The sequence below is a fragment of the Ictalurus furcatus genome, chromosome 25, assembly GCF_023375685.1.
Source record: "Ictalurus furcatus strain D&B chromosome 25, Billie_1.0, whole genome shotgun sequence".
NCBI classification, from domain to species: Eukaryota; Metazoa; Chordata; class Actinopteri; order Siluriformes; family Ictaluridae; genus Ictalurus; species Ictalurus furcatus.
In genome coordinates, this window is record NC_071279.1 from 6202578 (window position 1) to 6219842 (window position 17265).

At 40.1% G+C, this 17265-nt stretch overlaps 1 protein-coding gene across 2 annotated transcripts in view; it reads left to right on the forward strand.

The window, feature by feature from the left end:
* Positions 1-17265, forward strand: part of pak5 (p21 protein (Cdc42/Rac)-activated kinase 5) — a 50205-nt gene that overhangs the window by 20852 nt on the left and 12088 nt on the right. For both annotated transcript variants that reach the window (XM_053614879.1, XM_053614880.1), the window contains one exon: positions 14594-15424. In XM_053614879.1, coding sequence (XP_053470854.1) covers positions 14594-15424 — 831 coding nt within the window. The remainder of the gene's footprint in view (positions 1-14593; positions 15425-17265) is intronic.

The following is a 17265-nucleotide window of genomic DNA, read 5'->3' on the forward strand; positions in this document are numbered from 1 at the left end:
TACCGATAACCGATTATTCAGAGTGATATCGGCCGATACCGATAATCGATTATTCAGAGTGATATCGGCCGATACGATACCCGATTATTCAGAGTGATATCGGCCGATACCGATGACCGATTATTCAGAGTGATATCTACCGATACCGATAACCGATTATTCAGAGTGATATCTACCGATAACCGATTATTCAGAGTGATATCGGCCGATACCCGATTATTCAGAGTGATATCAGCCGATACCGATTATTCAGAGTGATATCTGCCAATACTGATACCCGATTATTCAGAGTGATATCTGCCGATACCCGATTATTCAGAGTGATATCTGCCGATACCGATAACCGATTATTCAGAGTGATATCTGCCGATACCGGTACCCGATTATTCGGAGTGATATCTACCAATAACCGATTATTCAGAGTGATATCTACCGATAACCGATTATTCAGAGTGATATCGGCCGATACCGATAACCGATTATTCAGAGTGATATCTACCGATAACCGATTTTTCAGAGTGATATCGGCCGATACTGATAATCGATCATTCATAGTGATATCTGACGATACCGATAACCGATTATTCAGAGTGATATCGGCCGATACCGATAATCGATTATTCAGAGTGATATCGGCCGATACGATAATCGATTATTCAGAGTGATATCTGCCGATACCGATAATCGATTATTCAGAGTGATATCGGTCGATACCGATAATCGATTATTCAGAGTGATATCGGCCGATATCGATAACCGATTATTCAGAGTGATATCTACCGATAACCAATTATTCAGAGTGATATCGGCTGATACCCGATTATTCAGAGTGATATCTGCCGATACCGATAACTGATTATTCAGAGTGATATCTGCCAATACTGATACCCGATTATTCAGAGTGATATCTGCCGATACCGATAACCGATTATTCAGAGTGATATCTGCCGATAACCGATTATTCAGAGTGATATCTACCGATAACCGATTATTCAGAGTGATATCTACCGATAACCGATTATTCAGAGTGATATCTGCCGATACCGGTACCCGATTATTCAGAGTGATATCTACCGATACCCGATTATTCAGAGTGATATCTACCGATAACCGATTATTCAGAGTGATATCTACCGATAACCGATTATTCAGAGTGATATCGGCCAATACCGATAATCGATTATTCAGAGTGATATCGGCCGATACCGATAATCGATTATTCAGAGTGATATCGGCCGATACCGATAACCGATTATTCAGAGTGATATCTACCGATAACCGATTATTCAGAGTGATATCGGCCGATACCGATACCCGATTATTCAGAGTGATATCGGCCGATACTGATAATCGATTATTCAGAGTGATATCTGACGATACCGATAACCGATTATTCAGATTGATATCGGCCGATACCGATAATCGATTATTCAGAGTGATATCGGCCGATACCGATAATCGATTATTCAGAGTGATATCGGCCGATACCGATAACCGATTATTCAGAGTGATATCTACCGATAACCGATTATTCAGAGTGATATCGGCCGATACCGATACCCGATTATTCAGAGTGATATCTGCCGATACCGATAACCGATTATTCAGAGTGATATCTGCCGATACCGGTACCCGATTATTCAGAGTGATATCTACCAATAACCGATTATTCAGAGTGATATCTACCGATAACTGATTATTCAGAGTGATATCGGCCGATACCGATAACCGATTATTCAGAGTGATATCTACCGATAACCGATTTTTCAGAGTGATATCGGCCGATACTGATAATCGATCATTCATAGTGATATCTGACGATACCGATAACCGATTATTCAGAGTGATATCGGCCGATACCGATAATCGATTATTCAGAGTGATATCGGCCGATACGATACCCGATTATTCAGAGTGATATCGGCCGATACCGATGACCGATTATTCAGAGTGATATCTACCGATACCGATAACCGATTATTCAGAGTGATATCTACCGATAACCGATTATTCAGAGTGATATCGGCCGATGCCCGATTATTCAGAGTGATATCGGCCGATACCGATTATTCAGAGTGATATCTGCCAATACTGATACCCGATTATTCAGAGTGATATCTGCCGATACCCGATTATTCAGAGTGATATCTGCCAATACTGATACCCGATTATTCAGAGTGATATCTGCCGATACCCGATTATTCAGAGTGATATCTGCCGATACCGATAACCGATTATTCAGAGTGATATCTGCCGATACCCGATTATTCAGAGTGATATCTACCGATACTGATAACCGATTATTCAGAGTGATATCTGACGATACCGATAACCGATTATTCAGAGTGATATCTACCGATAACCGATTATTCAGAGTGATATCGGCCGATACCGATGACCGATTATTCAGAGTGATATCGGCTGATACCGATACCCGATTATTCAGAGTGATATCTGCCGATACCGATAACCGATTATTCAGAGTGATATCTACCGATACCGATAACCGATTATTCAGAGTGATATCTACCGATAACCGATTATTCAGAGTGATATCGGCCGATACCCGATTATTCAGAGTGATATCGGCCGATACCGATTATTCAGAGTGATATCTGCCAATACTGATACCCGATTATTCAGAGTGATATCTGCCGATACCCGATTATTCAGAGTGATATCTGCCGATACCGATAACCGATTATTCAGAGTGATATCTGCCGATACCGGTACCCGATTATTCAGAGTGATATCTACCAATAACCGATTATTCAGAGTGATATCTACCGATAACTGATTATTCAGAGTGATATCGGCCGATACCGATAACCGATTATTCAGAGTGATATCTACCGATAACCGATTTTTCAGAGTGATATCGGCCGATACTGATAATCGATCATTCATAGTGATATCTGACGATACCGATAACCGATTATTCAGAGTGATATCGGCCGATACCGATAATCGATTATTCAGAGTGATATCGGCCGATACGATACCCGATTATTCAGAGTGATATCGGCCGATACCGATGACCGATTATTCAGAGTGATATCTACCGATACCGATAACCGATTATTCAGAGTGATATCTACCGATAACCGATTATTCAGAGTGATATCGGCCGATACCCGATTATTCAGAGTGATATCAGCCGATACCGATTATTCAGAGTGATATCTGCCAATACTGATACCCGATTATTCAGAGTGATATCTGCCGATACCCGATTATTCAGAGTGATATCTGCCGATACCGATAACCGATTATTCAGAGTGATATCTGCCGATACCGGTACCCGATTATTCGGAGTGATATCTACCAATAACCGATTATTCAGAGTGATATCTACCGATAACCGATTATTCAGAGTGATATCGGCCGATACCGATAACCGATTATTCAGAGTGATATCTACCGATAACCGATTTTTCAGAGTGATATCGGCCGATACTGATAATCGATCATTCATAGTGATATCTGACGATACCGATAACCGATTATTCAGAGTGATATCGGCCGATACCGATAATCGATTATTCAGAGTGATATCGGCCGATACGATAATCGATTATTCAGAGTGATATCTGCCGATACCGATAATCGATTATTCAGAGTGATATCGGTCGATACCGATAATCGATTATTCAGAGTGATATCGGCCGATATCGATAACCGATTATTCAGAGTGATATCTACCGATAACCAATTATTCAGAGTGATATCGGCTGATACCCGATTATTCAGAGTGATATCTGCCGATACCGATAACTGATTATTCAGAGTGATATCTGCCAATACTGATACCCGATTATTCAGAGTGATATCTGCCGATACCGATAACCGATTATTCAGAGTGATATCTGCCGATAACCGATTATTCAGAGTGATATCTACCGATAACCGATTATTCAGAGTGATATCTACCGATAACCGATTATTCAGAGTGATATCTGCCGATACCGGTACCCGATTATTCAGAGTGATATCTACCGATACCCGATTATTCAGAGTGATATCTACCGATAACCGATTATTCAGAGTGATATCTACCGATAACCGATTATTCAGAGTGATATCGGCCAATACCGATAATCGATTATTCAGAGTGATATCGGCCGATACCGATAATCGATTATTCAGAGTGATATCGGCCGATACCGATAACCGATTATTCAGAGTGATATCTACCGATAACCGATTATTCAGAGTGATATCGGCCGATACCGATACCCGATTATTCAGAGTGATATCGGCCGATACTGATAATCGATTATTCAGAGTGATATCTGACGATACCGATAACCGATTATTCAGATTGATATCGGCCGATACCGATAATCGATTATTCAGAGTGATATCGGCCGATACCGATAATCGATTATTCAGAGTGATATCGGCCGATACCGATAACCGATTATTCAGAGTGATATCTACCGATAACCGATTATTCAGAGTGATATCGGCCGATACCGATACCCGATTATTCAGAGTGATATCTGCCGATACCGATAACCGATTATTCAGAGTGATATCTGCCGATACCGGTACCCGATTATTCAGAGTGATATCTACCAATAACCGATTATTCAGAGTGATATCTACCGATAACTGATTATTCAGAGTGATATCGGCCGATACCGATAACCGATTATTCAGAGTGATATCTACCGATAACCGATTTTTCAGAGTGATATCGGCCGATACTGATAATCGATCATTCATAGTGATATCTGACGATACCGATAACCGATTATTCAGAGTGATATCGGCCGATACCGATAATCGATTATTCAGAGTGATATCGGCCGATACGATACCCGATTATTCAGAGTGATATCGGCCGATACCGATGACCGATTATTCAGAGTGATATCTACCGATACCGATAACCGATTATTCAGAGTGATATCTACCGATAACCGATTATTCAGAGTGATATCGGCCGATGCCCGATTATTCAGAGTGATATCGGCCGATACCGATTATTCAGAGTGATATCTGCCAATACTGATACCCGATTATTCAGAGTGATATCTGCCGATACCCGATTATTCAGAGTGATATCTGCCAATACTGATACCCGATTATTCAGAGTGATATCTGCCGATACCCGATTATTCAGAGTGATATCTGCCGATACCGATAACCGATTATTCAGAGTGATATCTGCCGATACCGGTACCCGATTATTCAGAGTGATATCTACCAATAACCGATTATTCAGAGTGATATCTACCGATAACCGATTATTCAGAGTGATATCGGCCGATACCGATAACCGATTATTCAGAGTGATATCTACCGATAACCGATTTTTCAGAGTGATATCGGCCGATACTGATAATCGATCATTCATAGTGATATCTGACGATACCGATAACCGATTATTCAGAGTGATATCGGCCGATACCGATAATCGATTATTCAGAGTGATATCGGCCGATACGATAATCGATTATTCAGAGTGATATCTGCCGATACCGATAATCGATTATTCAGAGTGATATCGGCCGATACCGATAATCGATTATTCAGAGTGATATCGGCCGATATCGATAACCGATCATTCAGAGTGATATCTACCGATAACCAATTATTCAGAGTGATATCGGCTGATACCCGATTATTCAGAGTGATATCTGCCGATACCGATAACTGATTATTCAGAGTGATATCTGCCAATACTGATACCCGATTATTCAGAGTGATATCTGCCGATACCGATAACCGATTATTCAGAGTGATATCTGCCGATAACCGATTATTCAGAGTGATATCTACCGATAACCGATTATTCAGAGTGATATCTACCGATAAGCGATTATTCAGAGTGATATCTGACGATACCGATAACCGATTATTCAGATTGATATCGGCCGATACCGATAATCGATTATTCAGAGTGATATCTACCGATAACCGATTATTCAGAGTGATATCGGCCGATACCGATAATCGATTATTCAGAGTGATATCGGCCGATACCGATAATCGATTATTCAGAGTGATATCGGCCGATACCGATAACCGATTATTCAGAGTGATATCTACCGATAACCGATTATTCAGAGTGATATCGGCCGATACCGATACCCGATTATTCAGAGTGATATCGGCCGATACTGATAATCGATTATTCAGAGTGATATCTGACGATACCGATAACCGATTATTCAGATTGATATCGGCCGATACCGATAATCGATTATTCAGAGTGATATCGGCCGATACCGATAATCGATTATTCAGAGTGATATCTGCCGATACCGATAATCGATTATTCAGAGTGATATCTGCCGATACCGATAATCGATTATTCAGAGTGATATCGGCCGATACCGATAATCGATTATTCAGAGTGATATCGGCCGATACTGATAACCGATACCGATAGTTCTGCCTTTTATGCCTTCTTTTAAATTAATAATAATTAATTCCCCAATTCTGAAAGAAATGCAAATAAAATCTTTATTCTCTCCATTTCAACAAGTTGTTTCACAGTAACTGGACTCATAAACAGAACACACATTACTCTAATTAACATGAACACACGAACTAAATTCTGAAGATTAAAGTAAGATTTCTTAACTTATTGAATGTTAGTAATTCATATTAACATTGACTGAATTCTAAAAAACCTCCTGTTAGTCTCACATTCACTCACCACAAACACAAGCATTTCGACTTCATCACTGAACATCAAACTGATAATATATAATAATAATATAATATATATATATAATATATATATATAAATTTTTTATGAAATACACTACTCTACAAATATATATTTTTCTGTGCAATATATATATATATTTTTTATCAATTCATCTTTCAACAGTGTACTGGCGCTTTAATTCAGCACGAGCAGCGCGACAAAAAAATAATTAGACTCGGTGCAGAAACTCCCGCTTCACTGCAGCTCACTTCCGGTGTAAAATTTTAGCAGTGCAGAGATTACAGAGAGTCATTCCATACAAGAGACATCTTTACACACAGCACGAAATCTGTGTTTTCACGCCCTCTTTTGATTGACAGGATATAATCGGCCCTGATCATCGGATGTTTTTAAACTATCAGCCAATGGCCCATAGCGGGAAAAATTGCCTTTAATCGGTATCGGCCGATACATCGGTGCATCTCTAGTTAGAAACTCTCTTTTTAAAACAGCACATGGCACAAAAGGCAGCTGGACAGATGGGTACAATACAAAACTCAGTCAGGGTGCATGCATCAGTCATGCGACCAGCAATCAGCAGCATATTATGTTCCAACAGACACACAGTTAAAAACACTTATCTGATGAAATAATTCAACCAGTATCCGTTTTGTTAGGTGAAGTAGTCTATTAATATTGATGTTGGGTGACGTAAATACAAAAATCCACAAAACCTGGAATGTAAGAAATAGGACAGGACCTTTTAAGCCTTCTTTCATCAAGGCAGGAATATAATGTTTTGGCCTTTCATTTGCACTAAAGATGGGGTCTGTGAACGGTTTGCCGTAACGAAGGGCAAATCTTCGGTCAAGGTGTGCTTGAAAATATCATTACGTTAGAGTCACGAGCCCTCGTGCAGGCGGATTAGTTCAGAACAGAAAATGAGTATTATTGCTGCTGTTTAAACTGAACAGATTACTACAATGCTAACTTTGCAGTATGCTCCAAGAACATAGGAATATATTTACTCCAAAACATTTAGCACTATCAAATTTGATAAATTGATCACTTATAAATGGATAAATAAAATGTATTCAGATACATCTCCTTATATTAAAACTATTTTTGGCTTCATTGTTATTATTATTATTTTTTTTACTGATGATATTTGTGTATAATAAAGAAGTGATTAGTAGAAAGATGCCATCTGCTGGCCAGTATAGGAAATATACATCCTGTAATCTCCCTATTTGGTGTTTAAGCAATGTATAGGTAACTGTTTATAATAAAGAAGTGATTAGTAGAAAGATGCCATCTGCTGGCCAGTATAGGAAATATACATCCTGTAATCTCCCTATTTGGTGTTTAAGCAATGTATAGGTAACTGTTTATGCTGGACTCTTTAGTAAGGAGGAGATCCACTTAATGTCTGCGTGTTGGTGACTCAGTGCTTAGTTAAGTCATGGTGTGTTGGTGAGTTAATTCTGTTTGAATTAACACAGCAGACAGCACTGAAAAAAGAACAAATAAAGGTCATGCTCTAAATAAAACAGATAAACTTGGTGGGTGATATGATGATCATGACTGTCCGTATCATGTCATCACAATATTTAGCATATAATAAATTTATACCAGTCTAGGCATCATCCAAATAGTTGATTTGTAAATTGTCAATTCCTCCAAACTATTTAAGCTCTGTTTGGGTGAATTTTATATTGTTGCTAATCAGTCCCTCCAGGATGTAGCGTTTTTGCAATCTCAGAAATATCAAGCAAACGCCACAATATTCAGAGGAGCTTGCAGTTTTTCTAAATTACTGCAGATTTTCTGCACATTCGTACCAAGATGTGTCATGCGACATTATCACGACGCACATTCAGCCAGTATCCTCTTCGATTCCCGCGCGTCATACGTGAGTACATCTGAAAGGTCTCACTGACCTACAGATATCACAGCGAAAGGCCGTGCAAAACAGTTTCATGCACTTGCAATTTCGCCAATTCAAGTAGTTTTCGGAAAGAAAAAATACAAAAATATATGCAACTTGCATCACAAATTTTGAAGAAAAAAAAAACTTGCAGCAAAATCAATCATTTTTGGCTGTAATAATCCCAAAAAAACTCAGAACTCCTGTACGGACTGACTAATAGTGGAGCATACTTGACTAAATTCTTCAAATGATTGTGAACTGTGGGTTACAAGGTGGCTGCCCCATTCCCTCCAACTCTTTTACACTCCTACCTGTCCGTCCACCCTCCTTCCATCAGTATAAACCATGAACATGTGTGAATGTTGTTGTTGTGCATATTAGGGATGCATCAATACCAATACTGGTCAGGAATCAGGTAAGTATTGTACTTGTCTTTGTACTCTTAAAAATGGCTCTGTTATCTGATACCACATGATGCTGTGTGACATCAGCCTAATGTTGCTGTACTAATGAACAGGTGACGTGATATGACAGCGATCTGGATGTCTGATTTCATGATCAAAGCAAAGCAGCTCTGCGAAAAAATCAAGAGGAAGATCTACAGCATCTGTCCCCAATACAGATAACCTTTAAATCATCTTATCGCTTAAACTGGTAGCAGAACTAAGTGTACAGACCAGTAAGGTGATGTGAATTGCATTCATCTAAAGGTGTTGGTGCCAGACGGGTTGATTTGAGTATTTTAGAAACTGCTGATGTCCTGAGATTATCACACACAACAGTCTAGCATTTATTTACCATGAGCCTAAAAAAAACAACCCAAAAAACATCCACGAGGAGCAGTTCTGTAGGTGGAAATGTATTGTTTATAAGGCGAATGGCCAGCCTGATTTGGCAGTGGTTAAGACGTTGGGCTACTGATCGGCAGGTCGTTAGTTTAGACCCCAGCACCACCAAGCCACCACCGTTGGGTCCTCGAGCAAAGCCGCAACTGCTTAGACACATTTTGGCGTCTGCCAAATGCCATAAATGTAAAGTAAATGGTTTGAGGTGACAGGAAGGTTAAAGTAATTCAAATAACCACTTTTCAAGAGCAGAAAATCACATTGGGTACCACTCCTGTCAGGAATCTGAGGACACTCTGGGCACTGAATCTGGACAGTTAATAAATGGAAAAAAAAATAAAAATAAAAATAAAAGTTGCAGGGTCTTATTTCAATTTTCAGCTGTCCAATTTTGGTGAGACTAGGGTTTTTTTTTTTGCACCCAAAACCCTGAAAATAACCTCTTGGTTATGTTTCGTATATTTCTTACTGTTATCTTTGATTGTGTTGTCTTTAATTCATTTAGGAATGAAGCCCATTGGATCCTAACATTACTGATGTGTAAGGATCAATCTGTACTCCTGTTGCTGTATGGGTCAGAAACATAATTGTGCTTCTGGGGCTTATTTGCTGTAGCAGTTTTTTCTGTCATAAACTCTGGAGTGCATTTGTGCTGCACAAGTTCCTCTCCTCCTGGAGTACTGGAGTACAGTATTTGCCGAGATGAGATTTTGATGTATTGCTCAGAAGAACTCATGCTATCTTCGATGTCACACTTCAGTAGGTTTTAAAGCCCATTGCGTCTGACCTTTAAAGGTTACTTATTTAAACACATCATTAAGGTTGAATCTAATAATCTCATCATGCAAATGTCAAAGTTTGATTCACACAAATCACTCGTGTTGTGGAATTTTTTTTAACAGTGGGTTTTGCTCAGCTAGTATCACTGACTACGTTTACATGGACAGCAGTAATCTAATTATTGACCTTATTCTGAATAAGACGATATTTTGATTAAGGTGTTTACATGAGTCGCTTTTAGAATACTCCTGTCAGGTCCCCGTTTTACATGTTATAGAACATAGATGGATTAACGGCACACGTCATTACGTCACCGCGCCACGCCGTCCGACGTTCCCTCCAGAATTTCACGTATCGACATACAATTCGTCTTCGTTATGGTACCGTATACAGTTTTGGGTGTTTTTATTTTTCATTTTTACGAAAGCGCCAAGTGCGGTTAATTATAATAATGCTGTACGTGCAAATAGACGACTGCTTGAAGCCGTGGGCTGCATCCCAAACCGCGTACTTACCTACTATATAGTAGCTGAAATACATGTATCTCGCCTACTGTATAGTAGGTAACGCGGTTTCGGACGCAGCCGTGCTCTCTTGTATAACGTAAAACGGTTTAGCACTGCACTGTGTGTGTACGTGTCCTGTCGCAAAATGCTTTGAAAACTCCCACACGACGTTAATAGTGTGATTAAGGTGTGTGCATGTCTGTAATGCACTTTGATAATGCGACTAAAACAGGAATACTCCACACGTCTTAATTCCATTTGTGTTTACTTCGAGTATGACTTTAATCGGATTAAGGTCATCAGAAATTGCTGTTTACATGGTAGATTCTTAATCAGAGTATCGTTTTAATCGGGTTAATATCGGATTATTTTTGTCCATGTTGAACGTTCTGACTGTGAACAAGAAAAATCTCTTAATCATCAAGCAACGAGCGTTCATGACCAGAAGGTGGAGCCAGAGGTCTGTTTGGAAGATGACAGTCTAAACACCACTTTCAGTCATTGTGCACTCTAAAGAGCTAGTCAGAGTAGACATAAATAGATTCTGGGAATCCTTTATGACTATGTCCTAGTTATCAGGAGCATCACTATGGGCAACTTTTGAACTATTGTTGTTGTTTTTTACTTCCATGGCTTGGAGGTTAATATTATATCTACAGTATATAAAATATAAAGTAGTAAAAATCCAGGTTAGAACCAAATCCTATACCAAAATGACCTAAAGATCATCGCAAATGATCTCCCAACACAGGTTTAAACTTCTCACCATACACTAGTGACCATGTCCGTTGGTGTCATGTGATAGTACTGCATTTCTTCCCATTCTTCATATTAGCTTTGTATGTTTCTGTGTGAATGCATGCTGTTATGTGTTAGTAATAATACAAGGCCATTTTAAGACCTTGGAGAATGAAATATTGAGAGGAATGATGTTTTTAAAGCTGCTTTCTCACAGTGTAGGATTTGAGTTTTGGTATTTAGTTGGGCTTTTGCTTTTGTTGCGCAGACCTGGCAACCCTGGTCTCGGTTTATTAAGTAGAGTAGAGTATAAGAGACTATGACTTCAAGTTTCCCCGAGTCAATTTTCCTGACTCTTGCCTTTGGAGTTTATGGAGACAGAGACAATACTTGAGGCAAGGGTATAAGGATATAACAGAGATTAGACCTGTATATAGTTTCCTGTCCTTTTGAGTTGTATAATGATACAAACGGATCCTGGTAGTATGATGTGCTGGACATGGCTGCAGTCTGATAATAAGATGATAGCAGATCTGCTAGTAAGCTGGGATATTGATATAGTGAGCCCAGTCTCACTGCTATTACATGATGACATTTTTGTGGGAATTGCTTTTGATTATACTATTTTCAGTTTTTGTAATTCAGTTAAAGAATGAATTTATTGGGACTGGACTCCTCATCAGTAGTTGACCGTTTATTTCAAAACAGCACCATGAGGAGATTCTTGTTGTGAAACCCAATGTTTCACAACAAGAATCACAACAATGTTTCACAACTCCCCTCGATCAAAGAGGGCGACTTTGTTAGCGTGTGCCGCTTTAGACCTGCACACCGCCCTCATCTATGGGCCTCATCTGAGTGTTTTGAGGAAAGCTAGTGGTGTTGAGCTCTGCTAGAGGCAGTGTCATTAATTACACCCCCCCCACACACACACACACTTCATTACATTCAAGGTTAATCCCTTGCTTATCTTCTGGTGAGCCCATTCTTTCCAACACTCCTCCTCCACCTGTTCACTGCTCTCATGCTCCCTCATTTCGTTCCCTCACTTACCTTGAGACGACAGCGGTGTCGGGGCCGAGAGTGGATCTATTACACCTTATCACAGCAGGACAGGCCAGAGACAGAGCCCGGGTGAAATATGGCTCCTGTCACAACAGCCAGCAGAGAGGAAGAGAGTACAGTGCTGAATTTACCACTCTCACAAAATAATGAGAGAGAGAGAGAGAGCGAGAGAGAGAGAGAGTATGTGAAAGTAGTACTTGGCACTCCAGCATTATCAGACACCTAATTCAAACGAATGGGCAGTTTTCCAAAACTGAGTTTGATTCTGGAGCTTGACATTGATTTGGCACATAATTAACCTCACTACACCTCCTCCCTTTGCCTTCCTCTCTCCATCACACTCTCTCTCCCTCTTTTTTTCCTCCCCTTTTGTGCTTCTCCGTGCTTATTGATTTCCATTCCAGACCTAGTTTCTTCTTTTCTCTTCAGTAATAAACACTCCATCTTCTCCTGCTTGGCATCAGACGAACTAAGCAGAAAATGTACAATTCATGTTCATATTTGTTTGACATAATCCTTAATGGCTTTTATAGAACCTGCTGGGCTTTCTCAAGGGGGAAAAAAAAACCCATCACCGTATATATATATTTCCGTCTTACAAAAGCTGGTTAACGTTGATCAATTATTCTATCAAGAAGACACTTAAATGCATCATTTCCAATTTATGTCAGCGACTGATATAAATTACTACTACTACTACTACTGATCTTTGCTTCGTAGCGATTTCTCCAGTGTGACCTTATTGTCAGAACAAATCCTCCTATTATTGACGTTAATAGAAATTAATATAAAGTAGCCAGAGCGACAGTGATGGATGGGGAAGGATAGATATACTGATGAGGTCCTGTTTGAGACAGACATGCTGTTGTGGTCTATTGCAGTAGTCCACTGACACTGTTCCTATAACGTGAGCTGTGTGTTGAGCTGAAGCCTTAGGCTCGGGTTGGTGTGTGACCCCATCTTTTAGTGACAACTGCATTATAGAGATGGATAGGACTTGGTTTAATGACACTGCTATGATGTGACTGGCCTATCCTGGAGATTTATAAACTCCTGCCTTAAAATCAACACTTGGAGCATATCAGCCATGCAGGCTGAGTTACAGCAGTCAATAAATATTTAATGGATCGTCTGTTTCAATTATTTGGCTGTCTGCCATTGTGTTTTTGCATGTTCCTAAAGTACAGATTGTTATTACGGTGCATTGTGCTTATCTATGAACAGCAGCAGATACGTTGTGTTATGTGCAGTTTTCATTTTTATATATAAATTAAATGAAAAGTGTCGAAAGGAAAAACACCCCTTACGTTATATGACTGTGCGCTGATATTGCTGGATAAGATTCCTGAAGGCAGTTTAACTTTGCTGGTCTCAATGACATTTCCCCTGTACTTAAATGATGTGTGTTCAGTGGGTTGATACACCATCAGTTCCACTTGACCAACATCTGACACCAGTGTTCTGATGCCTTGGCTTGCACTATGGAGGTGCCCTGTTCCTGTTATACTTAAATGAAAACACTACTTCAGGTATTTTCAAATGCTGACAGGTTCTTGGACAACTACTAGCAGGTTAGTACAAGTTACACATTCTACAAAGAGAGGGGAAAAACTGAGTATCTTCATTTGATGCATACATTTGACTCCTGAGAAGGTGAAATAGTTTATTTTATTTATTTATTTTTTCCAGTTTTATTTTCCTACACTGAGAGTAAAAGAGCTTAGTATGAGTCATAGCATATCTGTGAAATGCTCTTAGGTAGGGGTGGAATGGGATGTGCTGAGGCTCCATTTGTTTAGGATGAAAGCAGTTCTGCTCAAAGCCACAGTGTGCTAAATTCTGAGATTACTATAGCATGTTCTTGTCAGACTCCCACTGATATTTATTGTAATCATTTTCTGGGTCATATTGCAACAAGCACCCTGTAGTGCTGTGTGATGTAATTCTTTTCACTGTTTAAAGACAGAAGCATTTGTCCTTCTGTTACTGTAGTGGTCAGTGCATCATCTAAGCCCAGGGATTAATCTAGTGGGTTACTTACTCTTTCCAACCTTTCCCTCTTTAGACCATTGTGCGGGGCAGCAAGCCACCCAAAGATGCTTCCATCAATGGACTACTCGAAGAGTTTGACAACATTTCTGTGACCCGTTCCAACTCTCTGCGCAAAGAGAGTCCACCAGGAGCCCACCAGGCCAGTTCAGTCAAGCAGCTGTCTATAGCTTCGGCTAACGCCAGCAGCAGCGGCCCAGAGGAGAACGGCTTCAGCCACTACTTTGCCCGATATTCCTGCGATCTGGACAGCAGCAGGGACTTTCCACTGGAGCGGGACAAAGGTGCGTATGATGGAGAATGGGCGGTTGGGCGCCATTACCGCTTCTCCTTCAAACAGAACGGCCACACCATTCGCAGCCCTTTCTACCCAGATGCCATGCCTCAGAAGTCCTCCGATTATGGCAAGATGCCACCAGACTACCACGCCTACTTAGAGAGCAAGGTGCGCCTGTCCACAGATGAGATGGCTGCAGGTGGCAGTAGGAACTATTACAGGGCCTCTCTGGGAGGATCCAGTCAGGATTACCGCGAGCAGCCATTGGGGACGCCGTCACGGGCCTCCCTACACAGTGAGCAGATCAACTACCCGGATGGTGACTGGGGTGGAGGTATCTATACTGCAGCGCTGAGGGATGACTATGAAAAGAGGCCAAAGTCATCATACATTTGTCAGACAAGCCCCCAGCCAGCCATTCGGCAGCGCTCCAGATCAGGCTCTGGCTTACAGGAGCCTAGTTTGCCCTACGGCATCAGTGCCTTCAAGGCTGCACCGCACGGGCCATACAGCTCCTATACTTACCCTCGTCTTTCTGAAAACACCTCTGCCTCCCAGATCATTGGCAAGGTAATGCACTCAGTCATCTAGATGTCTTTCCTATATACCTCAGATTGATAAATACAGGTTTTGCTATTGAAATTCAAGCATATCTAGATCACGAGAAGTATTAAAAACATGCACAGTCATACATGAATAGTCTTTTTTCTTGGTAAGGCTGCAGGATTAACTGGAACTTATTTAACAAAACAGAAGGGCTACCAGTCAGAAACACATTGCAGCTGTCCAGTGTAGTGTCTAAGAATGCGCTAGGAAGCATGCACTAATCTCTCAGCCTCATGTGGAGTTAGCGTGTGTCTTATTTTGGCTGTGTTTGTAAAATGATATGGACTTTTACAGATGATACTTACAAGGGAATCGAATGTAAATCCCGGGTTAAAAATTACAACACGGTATTAACCGTAGCTTTTGGTTTCTCAGAATATGTATCAAATTAAATCAGCATCCTCTTTGCAGGCAGACTTCAGTTTGATTAGAATTTAGGTGAATAACAGTTCTATTCATTCAAGCGTTTAGGTTGCTGTCTTTTATTGTGCATAGGTGTGCTGATGAATCTAATGAGCTGGTAAGTATAATTATAGATCATCAGCATAGACATGAAAGCTATCATTGTGTTTATGGATGACGCGTCCAAAGAGCTGGAAATAAATGGAAAACAATAGCTGGTCTAAAACAGAATCTTCTGGAATACAAGGTTGTATTAAAAGTTACTTGAAGGAACTTCTTTGAAAGTTACTTTTTACAAAGCAGCTTTACAGAAGTCTGGATGTCGATTTAGATTCTTAATGAGCGAGCCAGAGGTGACAATGGAAAGGACAAGCTCTCCGAAACATCAGGAGGAAACCTTGAGAGGACTCTCCATTCGGATTGATCATAGTGTAAATAATGGGCTGTGTATCCTGGGATGAGAACAGGACAGTTTATGTTTACAGCAGCAGTTCATAGAAGGTGTACATCTGAGATTATCCCCTGAAATGAGGATGAATCCTGGGAAGGTCCATCTTTATGGTATAGATGTGGGACCAACTACAGCAGCAGAAAGTGAAGAAAGCTCCCAATCAAAGTAGAGGATGAATCAGAAAGGTCCAGGTGGTTATTCAGAATAGCCTTCTGTGTAATACTACATCATGTTTTAAAATGTGCTGTGAATGTGACATTTGTTTACTCGTAATAACCTGCTAGCTAAAATAAAAGCTGTGATTAAAAACACAACTATGATTAAAAATGAAAAAAGTACGTTCTTACAACCCCAATTCCGAAAAAGTTGGGACGCCGTGTAAAATGTAAATAAAAACAGAGTGCAATGATTCGTAAATCTCATAAACCCACGTTATTCACAATAGAACATAGAAAACTATATCAAATGTTTAAACTGAGGAAATGTACCATTTTAAGAAAAAAAAATGTAAGTTTAAATTTTATTTTATTTTATTTATTCTGCCCATTTTACAGTGGAATGGTATAGCAGTGTATGCAGTATTTCTTCTTCTTCTCAACTTAATGTTGTTTCTTGGTAGGAAAACATGATTGTTATAGGGCTCCTGCATGAATCACAAACCAAACAATACATTTGTGTGCACGACTAAAACGTTTGAGCCTTTGAGGAGAAGATAGGGACCCAGAGGGCCTCCAGTATTTTGTGATGAAATGTTCAGTCTGTCAGGCTATTGAATCTGTTGGTATTTTTTATTTATGACTCTAATTACACAGAAAACTAAAATTGGTGCCCCATCTTGAGACCATGATGAGTCAGTCTCACTCTTCCCCCACACTCTGATAGCACTGCAGACAACCAAATCATGTCCACGATGCCCATGATCTTTACCGTACTGGCCTGGTGATGGATTTCA